This window comes from Petromyzon marinus, chromosome 31 (assembly GCF_048934315.1).
Source record: "Petromyzon marinus isolate PM22_M1 ecotype Great Lakes invasive population chromosome 31, UKy_Petmar_22M1.pri1.0, whole genome shotgun sequence".
Classification (NCBI taxonomy): domain Eukaryota; kingdom Metazoa; phylum Chordata; class Hyperoartia; order Petromyzontiformes; family Petromyzontidae; genus Petromyzon; species Petromyzon marinus.
The window spans coordinates 3,023,435-3,047,000 of record NC_133697.1 but is presented as its reverse complement, the minus strand read 5'-3'; the positions used below and the strand labels follow the sequence as shown (position 1 = coordinate 3,047,000).

General features: G+C 49.8%; 1 protein-coding gene across 7 annotated transcripts in view; it reads left to right on the top strand.

Moving 5' to 3' along the window:
* The first annotated feature begins 9,130 nt into the window (after nt 1-9,130).
* The window catches only part of LOC116947659 (MAM domain-containing glycosylphosphatidylinositol anchor protein 2-like), a 133,950-nt gene continuing 119,514 nt past the window's right edge, over nt 9,131-23,566 (top strand). For 3 of the 7 annotated variants that reach the window (XR_012945704.1, XM_076070991.1, XM_032963635.2), the window contains exons 1-2: nt 9,145-10,450; nt 18,679-18,818. Coding sequence is in view for 5 of the 7 variants with exons in the window: in XM_076070991.1 (XP_075927106.1) it covers nt 10,375-10,450; nt 18,679-18,818 (216 nt within the window). In the remaining 2 variants the exon portion in view is untranslated. Of the gene's footprint in view, nt 10,451-18,678; nt 18,819-23,566 lie in introns of all 7 variants that reach the window. The other 4 variants (XR_012945705.1, XM_076070990.1, XM_076070993.1 and 1 more) reach the window with 3 other exon arrangements.

Here is a 23,566-nt window from a genome sequence, read left to right as displayed (position 1 = left end):
CCGGTAGGCTGAAGTAGTTACTAATTGGCGTTTTGTTTCCGTGACAAATCAATTACTAATAGGCTGTGTTGGGTGGTGGAGGGTTACAACACATTTATACTACGCGATCTAACCCAAAGAACCTTTATTATGAATAATATTGGTCGCGAAAGCCTACGTATTAAACTCTAAGGACCCGACCCGGGCAGCTGTCATGCGAGGAAAGACGAGCTTCGTGGCTCTGAGGACGCGGGATGGTCATGATGGTGGTGATGATGACGTTGGTACCAGCGGTGTCAAGATCGGCCTCTGTAGAAGCTCGTGAAAGACGCAACTACTGGGCAGTTGGAGGCAGTCGTGCTCCAGCAACAAGGGAGGGCAGAGGAGCGATGCTCACATCAACGAGCGGAGCGCCTGGCGGCAAAAATGCAGCAAGTTGGCATAGTAGGGGGCACAGGTGGTGCATCTACCAGTCATCTCAATCAGTGAACCCATGGCATTAGGGTCTGTCCCGTGACCTCCTGTCAGCGAGCCTTCGACACTTCACGTGGCCTCAAAGTGCACTTGGCCTGGCACAGGCGCCGTGGTGACGTCACCGTCAGTGGCGAATGACGGGTATTGGTATTGATGGTGGTTATGATGGTGGTGATGATTATGATGATAGTGATGATGATGGTAATGCAATCTCCACCGAAAAGTTGTTTGTCCAAAAGAAGATCTACATTTCAGCATTCCTCTTCCTCCGGTCTACAGCAGGAATCTCCGAGCAATGTTGTTGACTGTCAGGTGGTGGAGGGTTATAGTTAAATTGTTTAGATCACAACTGCACGATCTAACCAAAAACAACTAATTATGAATCACATTAGCCGTGGAAGCATATGTCTAACATTGCCATTATCGTATTAACCGATGATTAACACAGCTAATTAACTAAGCTTTATAAACCTCTAACGTTTCTTCGTAAATGTGACCTCATCGATGTTATCCTGTTAACGTATCCATATTAACAATCTCTCATTAACCCCTCTGGTTAAAATGCCACAATTACAATTCCGCCATGGCCATCATTCACACGCGCTTCTTAACATCCGACTCAAGCACCACTCCGGAACATACACTACTTAACATCTAACTCACCATCCACTCCTTAACATCCGACTCACCATCCACTCTTCACCATCCACTTACGAGGACCCCCTCACTGCGATCCTCATTAACGCCCCCTCATTAACTGCGCCATTTAACCAGCGCCGCGTCTCCTTTCTCACCGCACTGACTCGCTCTCGTCTCCTTCATCCGCGTTTCCGCTAATTATCACAGTCTCGTTAATTACGCTCGTTTTCCTCTCTACCTTCGTCACGAAAAATGCTCTCGTCATCCTAATGATTCTCATCATCTCAATACCCCCCCCCCCCATGGTTTCCCTCCCCTACCCAATCGCTTCACTGCTCTTCTCACTATTTCCCTCCTCCCCTCGACTTTTCACTCCTCCCCCATCCTCTCTCTCTCTACCATCATGCCCTTCCTACTCTTTCTCTCATTCCTCATCCGTCCATCTCTCTCTTTGTCTCTCTCTCTTTTTTTTACGATCAGAGGAAACAAGAAGATGCTCAGTGTAGTCGGAACTTTGCTTCGTTCATCATTTAGTTTTTTTAATGCTTTGCTTTATGTAACCCCCCCCCCCCCTTTTTAAATGAAAGATTTAACAAAAGATTTCTCGCTCTGCTCTCCTTACCCCTTCACTCTCTCTCTAACCCCCTCTCTGGCACCCTTCTCTCTCTCTACCCCCTCTCTTCCTACTCCATGTCGCTCTCACTCTCTCGCTCACTCTCTTGCTCTTTTTTTAAAACTACGACAAGTGCTGCATCTGCACGCAGCCCTTCTCGCAGTCAAACGACCTCCGACGGGTAGCTTATATCTGCATGCAGAGCTCTCCGTCATCTGCCACCGAGCACACGGCCTCCTCCAGTCTCTCTCTCCCAACTCATCACCCTCTTTTTCTTCCTCACTCTCATATTCTCGCGCATTCAATCATGTATTCTCCTCTCACTCCTTCCCCTACCTCCCTCCCTCTCTCGCGCTCTCTCTCTCTCTTCTAGGAACTCTACCCCCGAGCTCCGGCGTCGCTGCTTGCTCCATCTGCCCCATCTGCTGCAGCGCCCACGGCGACGTGCCCTTCCCGCTCCATCTCTGAATCATTTAGAGCACGGGGACCGTGAGGGCCCAGTAGAGACCGGGTGGGGACAGCGAGGGCTCAGTTGGAGCCCAGTGGAGACCCAGTGGGGGAGAGGCCACGGGGCCCTAAGTGTGTGGAGGCCCGAGCCTCGTGGCCCCAAAAGTCCACACGCAATCCTGCACTGTCCCTTGCTGCTGCCAATTCAACGTCAGCTATGATCAGTCTACTGCTGGATGAAGGCCTTCCCAAGACACCGCCAGTTATGATGCAACAATCTACCCAGCGCCTCCATGTGAACGTATTTCATCGCCCCATCTCCGCTGCGCACGTTCTCTCCGACGCGTTCCATTTCATGGCTGCCACTTGGTTGTTAATCTGGACCATCGTTCACTAGCGATGGCAAGTCCTGCCAAAGCCCAACTTCATTTTCTTAACAGTTTGGATGATGTCTTTAAACTGCGCATGCTTTCTGATCCACGTGTTCCTCTTTGTCTGTCAGTGTCATTCCAAGCATGTATCTTTACGTGATTCCCCACCCCCCTACACTTTATATTTTTTTGTTTTACAGACCGTGTTTCTAATGCATATGTCACAGCCGGTAGTGCACACTGATTAAAAAAAAATCATTTTAGGCGCGTTGCTCTGCTAATTTTCATCTCTGGCCCTCGTTACTGTTGTGGAATGAAATGCGCGGGCGCTGTGAGAAGCTCTCCTCGTGTTCTCACCTGAGCGTTCACGTGTGCATTCAGAATTGCGCCATTTGAATCTGCGCTGAATGCGAAGCGTTAAATCCGGCCCGACTCTACGGCACATTAATTACTGCCTCATGCTCCAGCCCTCCTCCTCCTCTCCATCCATCAGTCAAAAGCATTGCAATGGGCTTCCTCAACACCATCGCTATACAATTGTTGCTTAATCCGAGGTCAAGGTGAGAGGTCAGCGTGGGTGGTGACCGGTTATGGTTGGTGGTGTGAGGTCACGGTGGGTGGTGTGAGGTCACGGTGGGTGATGTGAGGTCACGGTGGGTGGTGTGAAGTCACGGTGGGTGGTGTGAGGTCACGGTGGGTGGTGTGAGGTTACGGTGGGTGGTGAGAGGTCAGGATGGGTGGTGTGAGGTCACGGTGGGTGGTGTGAGGTCAGAGTGGGTGGTGTAAAGTCACGGTGGGTGGTGTGAGGTCAGGGTGGGTGGTGTGAGGTCAGGGTGGGTGGTGTGAGGTCACGGTGGGCGGTGAGCGGTCATCGTGTGTGGTGAGCGGTCGGGATGGGTGGTGTGAGGTCACGGTGGGTGGTGTGAGGTCACGTTGGGTGGTGTGAGGTCACTGTGGGAGGTGAGCGGTCAGGGTGGGTGGTGTGAGGTCACAGGGGGTGGTGTGAGGTCACGGTGGGTAGTGAGCGGTCAGGGTGGGTGGTGAGCGGTCAGGGTGGGTGGTGTGAGGTCACGGTGGGTGGTGTGAGGTCACTGTGGGGGGTGAGCGGTCAGGGTGGGTGGTGTGAGGTCACGGGGGGTGGTGTGAGGTCACGGTGGGTGGTGAGCGGTCAGGGTGGGTGGTGAGCGGTCAGGGTGGGTGGTGTGAGGTCACGGGGGGTGGTGTGAGGTCACTGTGGGGGGTGAGCGGTCAGGGTGGGTGGTGTGAGGTCACGGGGGGTGGTGTGAGGTCATGGTGGGTGGTGAGCGGTCAGGGTGGGTGGTGAGCGGTCAGGGTGGGTGGTGTGAGGTCACGGTGGGTGGTGTGAGGTCACTGTGGGGGGTGAGCGGTCAGGGTGGGTGGTGTGAGGTCACGGGGGGTGGTGTGAGGTCACGGTGGGTGGTGAGCGGTCAGGGTGGGTGGTGAGCGGTCAGGGTGGGTGGTGTGAGGTCACGGTGGGTGGTGTGAGGTCACTGTGGGGGGTGAGCGGTCAGGGTGGGTGGTGTGAGGTCACGGGGGGTGGTGTGAGGTCACGGTGGGTGGTGAGCGGTCAGGGTGGGTGGTGAGCGGTCAGGGTGGGTGGTGTGAGGTCACTGGGGGTGGTGTGAGGTCACTGTGGGGGGTGAGCGGTCAGGGTGGGTGGTGTGAGGTCACGGGGGGTGGTGTGAGGTCATGGTGGGTGGTGAGCGGTCAGGGTGGGTGGTGAGCGGTCAGGGTGGGTTGTGAGCGGTCAGGGTGGCGGAGAGACGGGCCCTGAGGTCTTTATCGCGGCCCACTAAGAGGCGCTGCTGTTTCTGCTGTCGATACCGGGCACGTGACGAGGGTTATTATACCCACAGCACCGCGCTCCTTTCCATTTTTCAGCTTGACTTTTCCATTTTCTTAAGAACAGCAATTCCAACTTGAAATTTATGACATTTTCCGGCCGAAGTGCCCCCTGCAGCCATCGCAGGCGCGCGTTCTTTATGGAGATCGGGCCGCTCGTAGATCTTGTGGAAATCTTATCGCGGCAGGGGGGAAGTGGAGAGCGCCGCCTAGTCGTCCTCTTATTCCCAGGGCACAGTCGCCCCGGGGCAACGCGGACTCACTCGCGTTCATCACACTTAGCGCTGCCAGGGCGGCCGACGGGGCCGCGCGGACGCGAGGGGGCGACCCGTGCGGCCACGGCGCGAGGTCCCAGGTGTTGCGGTTTAATTACATTGATCACATCTGGAATCACAAAACGCCGGTAATTATAATGGATGGCCCAGGGAATGCGGGCAGCGAGCGAGGAGAGACGGGAAGGCGGGGGGGGAAGACGCTCTCCGGATCGTGAAAGCCAATTACCCCCCCCCCCCACTCGTAGCCCGGCACCGCTTCATCAGCATGCGGGGGGCGGATCTCATTACGAGGCGCGTCTACGTGGCGACGCGGCTCTGAGGACGAGGGAGCGCGGCTCTCGCTCGCTCAGCGCCCCGGGGCTGCGCGCTTCTCATTTCCATTATTCTCCATCGGAGGGGAAGTGATGGCAGCGCGGCGCCCCGGAGCCGCGAATCCTCGCCGCTTCCCCCTCCCCACCCCAACCCGCATCGTTGCACACGGAGCGCTCTTGCCGGACAAAGCTGCTCGCGTACCAGCATGTTGTCCCATCGCTTGACTTATACCCGCCATAAGAACGTGGAATGCGACTCTTCACTTCCCTACAAAACTAAACAGAGCAAGTGCTATGACGGTTTTGATGATGCCGAAGGCGCACCGTGGAATGTATGTGCATGTATGCTGAAGGTATTTCGCACCGTACGTAGCCAACCGTGCTAATCGGAGGTGCGGGGGGGAGAAAACAACAAACTGAAGACAAAAATCAGTTTTAAAGAAATGGGTTTTCATTCTGGATTTAAAAGTGCATAGCTCCAGTGGCTTCCTAATATCGGAAGGAAGAGCGTTCCAGACGGTCGCAGAAGCGCATCCGAAAGCGCGCGATGCGGTGCCCGTCTTTGTCCGATGGCGAGCAGCCAAAAGCCGCTGCTGCTGCGAGGATGATCACCGGGGTTCTCGCGAAGGAGTTCGCGTGATGATCACGCGGTGTGTGAACGGTGCTCTTCTCTGTGTGGTGACGACCAGGGGTCAGGAATAAAAATCCAGTTTTTAATTTGTTTTTGTTTTGTTTTATTCCTCCATAAAAATGATGGTCTGTGTCGACCCCGACTGACATGACGGCTCACTCCGCCGTACGCGCTACACCGTAGCAGGGAGACATCGTAAACTTGAAAGAGGCCTTCTCAGTCTAAGCCTCAGCGACTACCACCATGACCACGTCTCCTACGAATCCCCATCGCGCATGCGTCCTCATTCCGTTACGATGTCTCCTCGGGGTTTGGTCAACAGATCCGGAGTCAACGCTGAGCTTTCGCCATTCAAGAGTTCAAGATCGAGACGTCATCACCATGGCATAGGCCGTTCATGTCACCACCACCACAACACCTCATTGCCAACGCCTTCTACCCTACGCCAGATCCCGCAGCTGCTGCACAGTCGATACGCGACCTCCAAAATCTGTCCTGATAGTTCTCCCACCATCTGGCCTTAGGTCTTTTCTTCCCCTTGGTCGCCGAACTCGTGGCTACTGTATACAATACTCAATAGAGGCGACTCGATGTGCCACGTGGTTCATCCCCTGCAAACGACCTCCTCTATCCACGATCCCAAGCAACCCACCCCACGCGGCTGGGTCTCATCACGAGGAGCCGAGGCCCCCAGTGAATCAATTCACAAAAGTAGAAATAAAACTGAGTGTGTGGGTGAGTGGTTGGGTGAGTGGTTGGGTGAGTTGGTGGGTGAGGGGGTGGGTGAGGGGGTGGGTGAGTGGGTGGGTGAGTAGGTTAATAAGTGTGTGAGTGTGTGAGTGGATGGGTGTGTGAGTGGGTAGGTGTGTGAGTGGGTGAGTGGGTAAGAAGGTGATTGGGTGTGTAGGTAATTGGGTGGGTGAGTGGGTGGATGAGTGGGTGGGTGGATGGGTGAGTGGATGGGTGGGTAGGTGAGTGGATGAGTGCGTGGGTGAGTGATTGGGTGGGTGAGTATCTACAATTCACCAAGTCTAAGAGAAAGCGACTGAATCGATGAATAGGTGAGTGAATGATGAGCAGTGGCGCAGTTGTTCACGCGCTGCACTCCAAACCCGCTCATGGCAAACACGATTGAAGATGATCTGAACCGGCCCTGGGCATCCCCTAGGTCGACTCAGCCTCAAATGAGTACCTGATGCAATGTGTAAACATTGCCACGAGAGATATAAAGGTGACCGGGCGTGGTGCTGGCCATCCACCACCTCGTGTGCTGTGCCAACCTTCGTGGGTGCTCGCGAAAACCGCTTGTTGCAAAACAGTCTATTGGATCTTCGTCTGTACATGTACAATTCAACAAGTCTCAGACAAAGAAACCACGTGGCTCATTCACTTTCAACTGACTCTCCAACAGTTGCTCTTCATTCACTATACGAAAGAAGACGTGAATGGGGTCCACCAACCCAGGCGGCCTCGCGGCACCTTCATCCATCGCGTACCCACTCAGGCGTCCAGCTGGGTCCCGAGCCCCAAATCATCGATCCCCCCCCTCCTCGTCCTTTCCATCCACCCCGTCCACTCTGGGGCCATCACCACCGAGTTCTGCTTGGGGCGGCTCACGGTGCCGCCTGCGTGAGCTCCGCGAGGTTGTGATGGTAGGGCTCGGTTCAGTCGGGGCTGATGGGTGGGGGGCACGCAGAGACAGGCGCCGTGGTGGAGGAACGGAAGGGGGGGGGGAGTGCAGGCTAGGGATGGGGGGAGGCCAACTGCTGTCGAGTGAAATATCACCGTGGCCCTTTGCTAGAGCAGGAGCGACTTGCAGCAGAGTCCGTCTGTCCACCGCATTCAATGTCGGGACCGGGGCCAAGGGTCACTGGCGGTGGACGGGATGAGGCACGTCGTCGTACAGACCCGCGTGCTCGTGCCGGCACGCGGTCCCCCCATTCACTGGTGCTGTCCGCAGGTCTTGCTATGAGGTGGGGGGGGGGGGGGGGTGGAATCTCGACTCGATTCAATAGGGTTGAGGGTAATGGCATGCGGAAACAGCAGAAGCAGCAGCAGCTGTCTTTCCTTTGGATAGAGACTCGGAAATGTGTTGAGCCGTCCCCATCCTACACGCACGCAGAAGACTCGAAAAGCGTTACCAAATGCTTCACGGATGTTAACCCGACACATACACAGACGGACGGAGTTAAACCGACACACAGAGATGGACGGGGTTAAAGAGACACACAGAGACGGGGTTAAAGAGACACACATAGACGGGATTAAACCGAGACACACAGGCGGGGTTAGACAGACAGAGTTGGGGTTAAACAGACACAGAGTTAGGGTTAAACAGACATAGAGACGGGGTTAAACAGAGACAGGGTTAAAGAGACACACAGAGACGGAGTTAAGCAGACACACAGAGGCGGGGTTTAGCAGACACGCAGAGAGTGATAAATCACGTACAAACACGTGGTTAATGAAAACAGACGGAGCCGGACACAGGCGTGCATACCCCTGTCGCATAAACACAATCCAGATCACGCTTCATGTAAGACTTGGGAGATATTTACTTATCTGCACTTGCATTACCTAGCAAAGGCACGTGTGCAGGTTAAACTGTGAGATTCTGTGGCGAATAACCCAATTTGATTAAAATACGAGGAATACAATGCGAACATCCCGCATGAATATACACCCCAGGACCACATCACTTTTCATTTCGCATACAAAACCAATCACACACAATCGACTCGAGCTATAAGTAAGGTTTGAGCTTAAAAATGTGCTTGGATGGCCGAGAACCGCGCGTGTAACGGATGCTATAGGTGCTGCTGCTGTCAGCAGAGGGCAGTGCAGCCGTATCTATTGTTGTACTGCATTACACAGTGCACCACGTACTATATACGCTGCTCGACTGCATCGCCCGGCCAGTGAACGAGCATTTAGTGTGGTCAAAATAACCCGCACGGCACGGTGAGGCCCTCGTCCAGCAGTGGCTTCACAAAGGGCCGCACAGTACTAGCGCACACGTAGACAATGTTTGCCATTGGGTAGTTCAAGCCCATTCACCCTCTGGCTCGAAAGCCGCATTGCCCCCAGTTGTAGGAGCTTCACGCAGACACTGCAGGCTGTGTGGTGGCTCCCCATTCGACTCCCACACTCCATTCTCAACCACGACGTTTCAAGCGGATTCCCGGAGTTCACCATCACTAGGACGTGTTTACTCTTGCCTCGAGCGGTGACGCGGAGTGGCTATGCCCCAACACTGCACACGCTGCAGTCATATTTTACACATTAAATAAGCTGGCGGTAACACCTCCTTCCCATATCTGTATGTCCACGTTCATAAAACATGTTTTTTTGTTACACATCACATCGCCAACAATGCCTTCTCGGAGTGATTCCATAGCATTGCTTTATACAGGCAAACGCTAGAGAGCCGTGTAGACATTCGGTATCTTGTCAGTCGTCAGGCTATCTTGTACCAATTATACTGATCTGCCAGATGTTTGTAGGCGAGGGCGCAGCCCTACAAATACAATTGTGGCCCATATATGTTGCCCATACGGTTATTGCACAACGCCGTGTGTGTGTGTGAAAAAAAAAGATGTCAATAGAGGTTGCTACTGTGGGGAATTGGAGGTGGACGATGAGATGAAGTCTGTTTTGGTGCATCTGGGACAAACAACACTCATCCTGCCTCGATTCTCCCATACCGAGCGATGTGGTCTACATTCGCACACATCCCCGGGGATCACCATCGCCCCTGATACACCCACGTTCGCTGACAGTCCCCATCTCTGATTATTTTATCGATTTGCATAATGTAATTTCAATGTTTACCTTGTTTGCACGTGTCACGGTTTTCATTTCACGCTGTTACACGGTGAGCTCGGCCGAATAATGACGCTCGCAAGGCAATACACGAGACATTACAATCGAGTCGTATGCATCGAGTAGTGCGTGCAGAAATCCACCACTTATTTGTATGCGCATGTAACAGTCAGGAGTATAGCCGAAACTAGACCAAGCGTAAGAGACGGACACTACAAACAAGACAGTACCAACGAGCCAAACATTTGTTTTTATTATTCAGTCAATTTGGGAGAATCTGCTAAGTCTTTGGGGGAGCTAGTTGACATATCCCTAACGAAGGCTACACGGTAGTTGCTGATAGACCCCACTGGGTCTGGCTGGTTCCACTCGGGGCTCAATCAGCAAAACGCAGCCGAGATGAACACGCTGAGATCAACGCCGCAGTAGCGTAGCCGGCGGCGGCAGCGTTACACGCCGACACGAAAGGGACAGGCAGAGAAACGGTGGAGATGCGGAGCGAGTGAATGGGGAGGGAGAGGAAGAGAGGGAAGGGGAGGAAGAGAACGGGCGAGAGGAGACGGAGACGGGGTGAGAGAGGCGTGGTTTTGGGGAGCGGTGTGGAGACGGAGCGGCGAGAGGCGCACATCGAGCCACGCGCCACTGTGGACTCGGTGCGCGGAGTGCGCAGGTCCCGGGCCAGAGAGTGGGGCCACAGGACACGAGAGGAGTGGGGGGTGGGGGGTGCTGCACTGAGGAACGGGGCAAGGAGGGAGAACAAGGAAGGGGTACGAGGTGGGAGCACGACGGTGGCGGCACGAGGAAGCTGTAAGTGAGGGCGGGGGGCTCCTCTGCACCCCCCCCCCCGCTATTCAGTCTTCTCGCAGCTGTTTCACGTAGCCGGCCACCTCGCTCCTCGAGCCGCCCCCACGCGCGTTAAGAGCCGCGCGGCATCGCGGGCCGCGCTTTGATGGCGCCACTCGCACTGCTGCCGCTGCTGCTCGGACTGACGGGAAGCAAACCCGGCTCGTCCCAAGGCGTGTACGGTGAGTGGACTCTGTACAGTGTCTGGTGAGTGGTGAGTGGACTCTGTACAGTGTCTGGTGAGTGGATTCTGAACAATGTCTGGTGAGTGGTGAGTGGATTTTGAACAATGTCTGGTAAGTGGTGAGTGGATTTTGAACAATGTCTGGTGAGTGGTGAGTGGATTCTGGTCAATGTCTGGTGAGTGGTGAGTGGATTCTGAACAAGGTCTGGTGAGTGGAATTTGAACAATGTCTGGTGAGTTGGTAAGTGGATTTTGAACAATGTCTGGTGAGTGGTGAGTGGATTCTGAACAATGTCTGGTGAGTGGTGAGTGGATTTTGAACAATGTCTGGTGAGTGGTGAGTGGATTTTGAACAATGTCTGGTGAGTGGTGAGTGGATTTTGAACAATGTCTGGAGAGTGGTAAGTGGATTCTGAACAATGTCTGGTGAGTGGTGAGTGGATTCTAAACAATGTCTGGTGAGTGGTGAGTGGATTTTAAACAATGTCTGGTAAGTGGTGAGTGGATTCTGAACATTGTCTGGTGAGTGGATTTTGAACAATGTCTGGTGAGTGGTGAGTGGATTCTGAACAATGTCTGGTGAGTGGTGATTGGATTTTGAACAATGTCTGGTGAGTGGTGAGTGGATTCTGAACAATGTCTGGTGAGTGGATTTTGAACAATGTATGGTGAGTGGTGAGTGGATTCTGAACAATGTCTGGTGAGTGGATTCTGAACAATGTCTGGTGAGTGGTGAGTGGATTTTGAACAATGTCTGGTGAGTAGTGAGTGGATTTTGAACAATGTCTGGTGAGTGGTGAGTGGATTTAGAACAATGTCTGGTGAGTGGTGAGTGGATTTTGAACAATATCTGGTGAGTGGATTCTGAACTATGTCTGGTGAGTGGTGAGTGGATTTTGAACAATGTCTGGTGAGTGGTGAGTGGATTCTGGCCAATGTCTGGTGAGTGGTGAGTGGATTTTGAACAATGTCTGGTGAGTTGGTGAGTGAATTCTGAACAATGTCTGGTGAGTGGTGAGTGGATTTTGAACAATGTCTGGTGAGTGGTGAGTGGATTTTGAACAATGTCTGGTGAGTGGTGAGTGGATTCTGAACAATATCTGGTGAGTGGTGAGTGGATTTTGAACAATGTCTGGTGAGTGGTGAGTGGATTTTGAACAATGTCTGGTGAGTGGATTCTGAACAATGTCTGGTGAGTGGTGAGTGGATTCTGAACAATGTCTGGTGAGTGGTGAGTGGATTTTGAACAATGTCTGGTGAGTGGTGAGTGGATTCTGAACAATGTCTGGTGAGTGGTGAGTGGATTTTGAGCAATGTCTGGTGAGTGGTGAGTGGATTTTGGACAATGTCTGGTGAGTGGTGAGTGGATTTTGAACAATGTCTGGTGAGTAGTGAGTGGATTTTGAACAATGTCTGGTGAGTGGTGAGTGGATTTTGAACAATGTCTGGTGAGTGGTGAGTGGATTCTGAACTATGTCTGGTGAATGGTGAGTGGATTTTAAACAATGTCTGGTCAGTGGTGAGTGGATTCTGGCCAATGTCTGGTGAGTGGTGAGTGGATTTTGAACAATGTCTGGTGAGTGGTGAGTGGATTCTGAACAATGTCTGGTGAGTGGTGAGTGGATTCTGAACAATGTCTGGTGAGTGGTGAGTGGATTCTGAACAATGTCTGGTGAGTGGTGAGTGGATTCTAAACAATGTCTGGTGAGTGGTGAGTGGATTTTGAACAATGTCTGGTGAGTGGATTTTGAACAATATCTGGTGAGTGGTGAGTGGATTCTGAACAATGTCTGGTGAGTGGTGAGTGGATTCTGAACAATGTCTGGTGGATTTTGAACAATGTCTGGTGAGTGGATTTTGAACAATGTCTGGTGAGTGGTAAGTGGATTCTGAACAATGTCTGGTGAGTGGTGAGTGGATTTTGAACAATGTCTGGTGAGTGGTGAGTGGATTTTGAACAATGTCTGGTGAGTGGTGAGTGGATTTTGAACAATGTCTGGTGAGTAGTGAGTGGATTTTGAACAATGTCTGGTGAGTGGTGAGTGGATTTTGAACAATGTCTGGTGAGTGGTTAGTGGATTTTGAACAATGTCTGGTGAGTGGTGAGTGGATTCTGGCCAATGTCTGGTGAGTGGTGAGTGGATTTTGAACAATTTCTGGTGAGTTGATGAGTGGATTCTTAACAATCTCTGGTGAGTGGTGAGTGGATTTTGAACAATGTCTGGTGAGTGGTGAGTGAATTTTTAACAATGTCTGGTGAGTGGTGAGTGGATTCTGAACAATGTCTGGTGAGTGGATTCTGAACAATGTCTGGTGAGTGGTGAGTGGATTTTGAACAATGTCTGGTGAGTGGTGAGTGGATTCTGAACAATGTCTGGTGAGTGGTGAGTGGATTCTAAACAATGTCTGGTGAGTGGTGAGTGGATTTTGAACAATGTCTGGTGAGTGGATTTTGAACAATGTCTGGTGAGTGGTGAGTGGATTCTGAACAATGTCTGGTGAGTGGTGAGTGGATTTTGAACAATGTCTGGTGAGTGGTGAGTGGATTTTGAACAATGTCTGGTGAGTGGTGAGTGGATTCTGAACAATGTCTGGTGAGTGGTTAGTGGATTTTGAACAATGTCTGGTGAGTGGTGAGTGGATTTTGAACAATGTCTGGTGAGTGGTGAGTGAATTCTGGTCAATGTCTGGTGAGTGGATTTTGAACAATGTCTGGTGAGTGGTGAGTGGATTTTGAACAATGTCTGGTGAGTGGTGAGTGGATTCTGGCCAATGTCTGGTGAGTGGTGAGTGGATTTTGAACAATTTCTGGTGAGTTGATGAGTGGATTCTTAACAATCTCTGGTGAGTGGTGAGTGGATTTTGAACAATGTCTGGTGAGTGGTGAGTGAATTTTTAACAATGTCTGGTGAGTGGTGAGTGGATTCTGAACAATGTCTGGTGAGTGGATTCTGAACAATGTCTGGTGAGTGGTGAGTGGATTTTGAACAATGTCTGGTGAGTGGTGAGTGGATTCTGAACAATGTGTGGTGAGTGGTGAGTGGATTATGAACAATGTCTAGTGAGTGGTGAGTGGTTTTTAAACAATGTCTGGTGAGTGGTTAGTGGATTCTGAACAATGTCTGGTGAGTGGTGAGTGGATTCTGAACAATGTCTGGTGAGTGGATTCTGAACAATGTCTGGTGAGTGGTGAGTGGATTCTAAACAATGTCTGGTGAGTGGTGAGTGGATTTTGAACAATGTCTGGTGAGTGGATTTTGAACAATGTCTGGTGAGTGGTGAGTGGATTCTGAACAATGTCTGGTGAGTGGTGAGTGGATTTTGAACAATGTCTGGTGAGTGGTGAGTGGATTTTGAACAATGTCTGGTGAGTGGTGAGTGGATTCTGAACAATGTCTGGTGAGTGGTTAGTGGATTTTGAACAATGTCTGGTGAGTGGTGAGTGGATTTTGAACAATGTCTGGTGAGTGGTGAGTGAATTCTGGTCAATGTCTGGTGAGTGGATTTTGAACAATGTCTGGTGAGTGGTGAGTGGATTTTGAACAATGTCTGGCGAGTGGATTTTGAACAATGTCTGGTGAGTGGTGAGTTGATTCTGAACAATGTCTGGTGAGTGGTGAGTGGATTCTGGTCAATGTCTGGTGAGTGGATTTTGAACAATGTCTGGTGAGTGGTGAGTGGATTCTGAACAACGTCTGGTGAGTGGTGAGTGGATTCTGAACAATGTCTGGTGAGTGGTGAGTTGATTCTGAACAATGTCTGGTGAGTGGTGAGTGTATTTTGAACAATGTCTGGTGAGTGGTGAGTTGATTCTGAACAATGTCTGGTGAGTGGTGAGTGGATTCTGGCCAATGTCTGGTGAGTGGTGAGTGGATTCCTGACAATGTCTGGTAAGTGGTGAGTGGATTCTGGTCATTGTCTGGTGAGTGGATTTTGAACAATGTCTGGTGAGTGGTGAGTGGACTCTGAACAATGTCTGGCGAGTGGTGAGTGGATTCTGAACAATGTCTGGTGAGTGGTGAGTGGATTCCTGACAATGTCTGGTAAGTGGTGAGTGGATTCTGGTCAGTGTCTGGTGAGTGGATTTTGAACAATGTCTGGTGAGTGGTGAGTGGATTCTGAACAATGTCTGGTGAGTGGTGAGTGGATTCTGAACAATGTCTGGTGAGTGGTGAGTGGATTCTGAACAATGTCTGGTGAGTGGATTCTGAACAATGTCTGGTGAGTGGTGAGTGGATTTTGAACAATGTCTGGTGAGTGGTGAGTGGATTCTGAACAATGTGTGGTGAGTGGTGAGTGGATTATGAACAATGTCTAGTGAGTGGTGAGTGGTTTTTAAACAATGTCTGGTGAGTGGTTAGTGGATTCTGAACAATGTCTGGTGAGTGGTGAGTGGATTCTGAACAATGTCTGGTGAGTGGATTCTGAACAATGTCTGGTGAGTGGTGAGTGGATTCTAAACAATGTCTGGTGAGTGGTGAGTGGATTTTGAACAATGTCTGGTGAGTGGATTTTGAACAATGTCTGGTGAGTGGTGAGTGGATTCTGAACAATGTCTGGTGAGTGGTGAGTGGATTTTGAACAATGTCTGGTGAGTGGTGAGTGGATTTTGAACAATGTCTGGTGAGTGGTGAGTGGATTCTGAACAATGTCTGGTGAGTGGTTAGTGGATTTTGAACAATGTCTGGTGAGTGGTGAGTGGATTTTGAACAATGTCTGGTGAGTGGTGAGTGAATTCTGGTCAATGTCTGGTGAGTGGATTTTGAACAATGTCTGGTGAGTGGTGAGTGGATTTTGAACAATGTCTGGCGAGTGGATTTTGAACAATGTCTGGTGAGTGGTGAGTTGATTCTGAACAATGTCTGGTGAGTGGTGAGTGGATTCTGGTCAATGTCTGGTGAGTGGATTTTGAACAATGTCTGGTGAGTGGTGAGTGGATTCTGAACAACGTCTGGTGAGTGGTGAGTGGATTCTGAACAATGTCTGGTGAGTGGTGAGTTGATTCTGAACAATGTCTGGTGAGTGGTGAGTGTATTTTGAACAATGTCTGGTGAGTGGTGAGTTGATTCTGAACAATGTCTGGTGAGTGGTGAGTGGATTCTGGCCAATGTCTGGTGAGTGGTGAGTGGATTCCTGACAATGTCTGGTAAGTGGTGAGTGGATTCTGGTCATTGTCTGGTGAGTGGATTTTGAACAATGTCTGGTGAGTGGTGAGTGGACTCTGAACAATGTCTGGCGAGTGGTGAGTGGATTCTGAACAATGTCTGGTGAGTGGTGAGTGGATTCCTGACAATGTCTGGTAAGTGGTGAGTGGATTCTGGTCAGTGTCTGGTGAGTGGATTTTGAACAATGTCTGGTGAGTGGTGAGTGGATTCTGAACAATGTCTGGTGAGTGGTGAGTGGATTCTGAACAATGTCTGGTGAGTGGTGAGTGGATTCTGAACAATGTCTGGTGAGTGGTGAGTTGATTCTGGCTAATGTCTGGTGAGTGGTGAGTGGATTCCTGACAATGTCTGGTAAGTGGTGAGTGGATTCTGGTCATTGTCTGGTGAGTGGATTTTGAACAATGTCTGGTGAGTGGTGAGTGGACTCTGAACAATGTCTGGCGAGTGGTGAGTGGATTCTGAACAATGTCTGGTGAGTGGTGAGTGGATTCTGGCCAATGTCTGGTGAGTGGTGAGTGGATTCCTGACAATGTCTGGTAAGTGGTGAGTGGATTCTGGTCAGTGTCTGGTGAGTGGATTTTGAACAATGTCTGGTGAGTGGTGAGTGGATTCTGAACAATGTCTGGCGAGTGGTGAGTGCATTCTGAACAATGTCTGGTGAGTGGTGAGTAGATTCTGAACAATGTCTGGTGAGTGGTGAGTGGATTCTGGCCAATGTCTGGTGAGTGGTGAGTGGATTCCTGACAATGTCTGGTAAGTGGTGAGTGGATTCTGGTCATTGTCTGGTGAGTGGATTTTGAACAATGTCTGGTGAGTGGTGAGTGGACTCTGAACAATGTCTGGCGAGTGGTGAGTGGATTCTGAACAATGTCTGGTGAGTGGTGAGTGGATTCCTGACAATGTCTGGTAAGTGGTGAGTGGATTCTGGTCAGTGTCTGGTGAGTGGATTTTGAACAATGTCTGGTGAGTGGTGAGTGGATTCTGAACAATGTCTGGTGAGTGGTGAGTGGATTCTGAACAATGTCTGGTGAGTGGTGAGTGGATTCTGAACAATGTCTGGTGAGTGGATTCTGAACAATGTCTGGTGAGTGGTGAGTGGATTTTGAACAATGTCTGGTGAGTGGTGAGTGGATTCTGAACAATGTGTGGTGAGTGGTGAGTGGATTATGAACAATGTCTAGTGAGTGGTGAGTGGTTTTTAAACAATGTCTGGTGAGTGGTTAGTGGATTCTGAACAATGTCTGGTGAGTGGTGAGTGGATTCTGAACAATGTCTGGTGAGTGGATTCTGAACAATGTCTGGTGAGTGGTGAGTGGATTCTAAACAATGTCTGGTGAGTGGTGAGTGGATTTTGAACAATGTCTGGTGAGTGGATTTTGAACAATGTCTGGTGAGTGGTGAGTGGATTCTGAACAATGTCTGGTGAGTGGTGAGTGGATTTTGAACAATGTCTGGTGAGTGGTGAGTGGATTTTGAACAATGTCTGGTGAGTGGTGAGTGGATTCTGAACAATGTCTGGTGAGTGGTTAGTGGATTTTGAACAATGTCTGGTGAGTGGTGAGTGGATTTTGAACAATGTCTGGTGAGTGGTGAGTGAATTCTGGTCAATGTCTGGTGAGTGGATTTTGAACAATGTCTGGTGAGTGGTGAGTGGATTTTGAACAATGTCTGGCGAGTGGATTTTGAACAATGTCTGGTGAGTGGTGAGTTGATTCTGAACAATGTCTGGTGAGTGGTGAGTGGATTCTGGTCAATGTCTGGTGAGTGGATTTTGAACAATGTCTGGTGAGTGGTGAGTGGATTCTGAACAACGTCTGGTGAGTGGTGAGTGGATTCTGAACAATGTCTGGTGAGTGGTGAGTTGATTCTGAACAATGTCTGGTGAGTGGTGAGTGTATTTTGAACAATGTCTGGTGAGTGGTGAGTTGATTCTGAACAATGTCTGGTGAGTGGTGAGTGGATTCTGGCCAATGTCTGGTGAGTGGTGAGTGGATTCCTGACAATGTCTGGTAAGTGGTGAGTGGATTCTGGTCATTGTCTGGTGAGTGGATTTTGAACAATGTCTGGTGAGTGGTGAGTGGACTCTGAACAATGTCTGGCGAGTGGTGAGTGGATTCTGAACAATGTCTGGTGAGTGGTGAGTGGATTCCTGACAATGTCTGGTAAGTGGTGAGTGGATTCTGGTCAGTGTCTGGTGAGTGGATTTTGAACAATGTCTGGTGAGTGGTGAGTGGATTCTGAACAATGTCTGGTGAGTGGTGAGTGGATTCTGAACAATGTCTGGTGAGTGGTGAGTGGATTCTGAACAATGTCTGGTGAGTGGTGAGTTGATTCTGGCTAATGTCTGGTGAGTGGTGAGTGGATTCCTGACAATGTCTGGTAAGTGGTGAGTGGATTCTGGTCATTGTCTGGTGAGTGGATTTTGAACAATGTCTGGTGAGTGGTGAGTGGACTCTGAACAATGTCTGGCGAGTGGTGAGTGGATTCTGAACAATGTCTGGTGAGTGGTGAGTGGATTCTGGCCAATGTCTGGTGAGTGGTGAGTGGATTCCTGACAATGTCTGGTAAGTGGTGAGTGGATTCTGGTCAGTGTCTGGTGAGTGGATTTTGAACAATGTCTGGTGAGTGGTGAGTGGATTCTGAACAATGTCTGGCGAGTGGTGAGTGCATTCTGAACAATGTCTGGTGAGTGGTGAGTAGATTCTGAACAATGTCTGGTGAGTGGTGAGTGGATTCTGGCCAATGTCTGGTGAGTGGTGAGTTGATTCTGAACAATATCTGGTGAGTGGTGAGTGGATTCTGGTCAATGTTTGGTGAGTGGATTTTGAACAATGTCTGGTGAGTGGTGAGTGGATTCTGAACAATGTTAAAGTAGCCCAGAGATTTTGCTCCGCTCTCACCAAGATGCCCCTTGGCGAACTCTGCTGCCGTATGTGTGTCAATATTCATTTGGACTGAATTTGATCGGATGATCGTTATTATAAAGAGAGCTGACTTGGGGGGGAGGAGGGTGAGGGGAACGGAGGATGAGCAGTTCGCGACGTCGTGCGCGCGCGTGCAGCCCCCCCCAGTGCGCGGATCCTCGCGGGGGGCCACGCGTGCCTCCTCCGTGACGATGGCTTCAGCGAGTACGCCTATGTCATCAGAGAGGGACACTCCCTGCAGCTCACCTGCGTCGTCTCGGGGCACCCACGGCCACAGGTACTCGCGCCAGACAATGGGTGGGGACTCGCTCCTGGCACCGGCACTGACCGCCGCACGCGAAATTCACTAAAGCGCGGGTACTTGCATGTGGTACAATATAGAACTCCTATCGCACCACCATATGTAGCCAACCGTGGATAATCTGAGGTGCGGGGGAGGGGACGGACAACAAACTAAACACAAAAAAGCAGAGATTGATGGGTAAAACCTCTGACCTGGCTTTAGAGATCTAGAGGTAAAACCTCTGACCTGACATTAGAGATCTACAGGTTAAACCTCTAACCTGGCATTAGAGATCTAGAGGTAAAATCTCTGACCTGCCATTGGAGATCTAGATGTTAAACTTCTGACCTGACATTAGAGATCTAGAGGGTAAACCTCTGACCTGACTCTAAAGGTACAACCTCTGGTAAACCTAGAGTTAAAACCTCTGACCGGACACAAAATATCTAGAGATAAAACCTCTGACGTGATATTAGAGATCTAGAGGTTAAACCACATACCTGACATATTCTTTGGTTCATTCGGTAAAGTCACATAGATAGAAAAATAATAATAAAAAATGAAGTGAATCAAAATACAAATAAAAAAATATATATTTTAGTTACCCCTGCTATGTATGGCAAGGTGATGGTTTTGATAGCATGGGTAGCCAAAAAGATTTCCAAAATCATGAACAAACACAAGATCCAGGTCCGATTTAACACAGTACATAAAATTCGTGATCTGATCCCATCTGATTCCTGACATGCAATATCCCGGCGTCTAGAAACTAAGCTGTATCTGTGGCAGCAGTTACATTGGAGAAACTAACCGACATGTCTTGGACCGTGTTCGTGAGCATAAGGCAGATTTGAAACACGGTAGGACCAATACTTCTGCCGTGGCTGATCATTCTTTTAATGCGGCTGGCTCACACCAAATTTATTTCTCTAAGTTGATGGTACTTTGCAAGCCTACTGGCTATCAACAAAGATTCGTTCATGAAGCCATCCATATATACAGACACAGACACAATTTCAACCGAGAGGATGGTTATAAAGCTCAGCCATCATTGGAAAGATGTCATCAACCACTTTGGGTTATAACTTCATTTGTGTTTTCTTGTCAACCTCCACCGTCAGTAGTGTGGGTGTGTGGTGCGGGATGCAATCATTGCCTGGCGGCCCTTTGATTGGTGTAGACCTACTGCTGGTGTCGTTGTTTTCTCCTACATTAACATTAGCTGCCCCGCCCATGCTGCTGACACACTTGGGCTACGGCCATCTCTAAACCTTTATAAACAGTTTACCTTTAGAGGCTAACCCCCCTTTTCCTGATGATGACCGCTTGTGTTGCGATCGAAACGTCGTGGTTTTTTTACTTTATTTTTATTACTGAAAGAACCCAAAATAAGTCTATATTATAGACTGCCAGTACACTCACACAGCTTAATAACTATTGCTACAGTCTACATTATAGACTGACAGTACACTTACCAAACTTAATAACCAGGCTACAGTCTACATTATAGACTGCCAGTACACTCACCCAGCTTAATAACCATTGCTACAGTCTACATTATAGACTGCCAGTACACTCACCCAGCTTATTAACCATTGCTACAGTCTACATTATAGACTGCCAGTACACTCACCAAACTTAATAACCAGGCTACAGTCTACATTATAGACTGCCAGTACACTCACCAAACTTAATAATCAGGCTACAATCCACATTATAGACTGCCAGTACACTCACTCCGATTAAGAACCAGGCTATAGTCTAGATTAGTGTTTTTATTATTATTTTAATTGTATTTTTATTATTTTTATTCACTTAATTTTTTATTATCATTTTTCTATCTACATGATTTTACCGAAAAAACCAAAGAATATGAATTCCTGCAGTCACGAAAGTTTTAAGTCAAAATGCATACCTGACTCTAGAGGTAAAGCCTCTGGTAAACCTAGAGTTAAAACCTCTGACCGGACACAAAATATCTAGAGGTAAAACCCCGTGGTCTGACCATAAATATAAAGGGAAAAACTTCTGGCCTGACAAGACAGATCTATAGCTCAAACCTGTCGTCTGTTTGCATTATGTAAATGGTCACTAACCAACAAGCACATACACAACAACAACCGCCATTCGCCATTAAGTGGCGGTGACGTCACCACGACGCTTGTGTCAGACCATGTGCACCTTGAGGCCACATGAAGTGTCAAACGCCCGCTGGCAGGAGGTCATGGGGATGACCCAGGTGCCACGGGTCGACTGACTGAGATGACCGAGATGACTGGCTGATGCACCACCTGTGCCCCCTACTGTGCCAACTTGCTGTGCTTTAGCCACCCGGCGCTCCGCTCATTGTTGTGAGCATCGCTCCTCCGCCGTCCGTTGTTGTTGGAGGGCGACTGCCTCCAACTGCCCAGTAGCGTCCTTCACGAGCCTCCTCCACAGAGGCCGATCTTGACACCGCTGGTACCAGTCATCAACAAGTACACTCAGCTCTACGTCCTCCTGTACCACATCAATCCATCTCTTCTCAATCCTGTGCCGCGCCCGTTTAGCCCCCTCTATCCGGCCGAACAAAAGCTGTTTAGGCATGCAGTGGCTGGGCATGCGGGCTAGATGATCCAGCCAACGCAGCCTTGCCTGCCGAAGGAGCTCACCGATGGGACTTTGACCAGATTTTTCAAGGATTTGTGAGCTCCTCACACAATCCAGCCTGGTTAAACCCAGGATAGATCGTAGACAGGCCAGCCTAAATGTTTCTAACCGGCGAAGATGCTTCATTAGGGGGGTCCACGTTTCGCAAGCGTAGAGAAGGGAGGGAATGACCGTGGCCGAGAAGACCTGAAGCTTCGTGCGGAGCGACAGATCAAGTAGCTTCCACACAGCGTTATGCAACCGATGAAAAGATATTGCCACTCGACTGATTCAGAGTGAGACCTCTGCTGTTAAACCGGAGCCAGTCATGAGTATACTGCCCAGGTATGGGAAACTCTCCACTCTCTCCACAACTGTCCCATCATTGATTGGGAGTTGTGGGGGTGGAGTATCCGATGGTACAAAATACCCAGGCAGGTGCTTAGTTTTGGTGGGGCTGATGGTAAGGCCCCACCTCTTAGTCGCACTCACCAGTTTCAGCAGCAGCGTCTCCAACTCCTCCTCTGAATGAGCAGCAATTACCAAATCATCAGCATACAGAACGTGGTTGACTAATAAGGAGCCATCCCTTGACCGCACCCGGGCATCGATCAGCCTCCCATTATATCTGTACCAAATGGAAATTCCCCCGGTACAGCTATTGAAGGCTTCACGAACTACGTGGTCAAAATAGATGTTAAATACACACACAGGGAATCACCCGCATGCAGGTGTTGATACAAACACAGGCAGACCTCGCATCGCGCGACCCCATAGAACACTCGTTTTTCATAGGTTTGTTATTGAACATGTTGTTTATATAGAGCTTACGAGTGAGAGCACGCAGCAGCACCAGCCTAGGAAACGTACCCCGACCCATCGTTCATTCAGCCAATGAGAGTGACGCACGCGCAGAGCCAACCAGACCCCATTCCCCATGATTCGATTTTAATTACAGGGACTCCTCTGCTTTTAAACCAGTTAGGTTCCAGAGGTTTGTTCATAAGTCGATTTGTTCGTAAGTCCAACTTTACTCCTGTCGATTCCAAATATGTTGTACGGCATGTACACTAGACACGGGGAATGGTTTTAAAAGTTGTATACTCTCTTGTAGATGTCACTGTTTCTTCACGTTCTGCAGATGTACATGCCACCACCGCCATCGATTGTGCGGTGGTTCAACTTACGTCTCTCCGTCTGAAAAGGCAACTGTACATACGGACAGGTTTGTTCGTATCTCTGAAAGTTCGTAAGTTGAATGTTTGTGTAATAAACGACTTCCACGACGATCTTGATTGGCATCTCTTATTTATAGAATTCTTGCACAGCTCACTCCTGGTCTCCCCGTATGTTTCACTTCTCTCCCTACGGCTGGGGATGAGCCGTTCTCTCTGTTCGCCTCTCACCCACTCCCCAATCCTGCCACTGGCTGGCAGCGTGCCAGGAGGACAGACGAGCCTCGCTGGGTTCTGCCACGTGGTCAATGATGAGGAGAGGCTTTTGCAGTGACACGGTCTACTCCACACACCGACCCCCGAGTCCTCCGCTGCCCCTGCTTATATCCCTCTCGGCGGAGCTAAGCTCCGCCTCTAGCCACGCCCCCTCATGGAACCTTCCCGATGGTTCCCGCACGTTCCTCCACCCATTACCTTTGGCCCAGATGTATCCCCGCTTGGGATTGGATACCCGCTACCCGGTGGTGGCCATGTGGTTACCCCTTTTCGCCCATTAGATGGCGCTCTCTCATTAAATTTGTAAGGAGAGGAAACTATTCATAGTCACCTTTATATTAGAAATAGATATTTATAGTTTTTTCTTCTTCTCTCAACGTTATAACAGTGGGTTAAGTCAGGTGAGAACTCACAAGTTCAGAGGAGAGAGTCTCAGACTCCACCTAAAAGAAGCTTCACCACAGACATTGTGACTGAGCGCATCAATGAGTACCATCCTTGGAGCACAGCAGCTCCCAGCTCTGCCTTGTAGGAGTACAGTAGAATGCACTCGTGAGTACAGTACATAATATTTACTGATAGAATAGCATTTTTTATTAATTAAATAATGCTTTATGTATGAATTATTATTAGTGCAATTACTGATACCCCAATGAAGACATC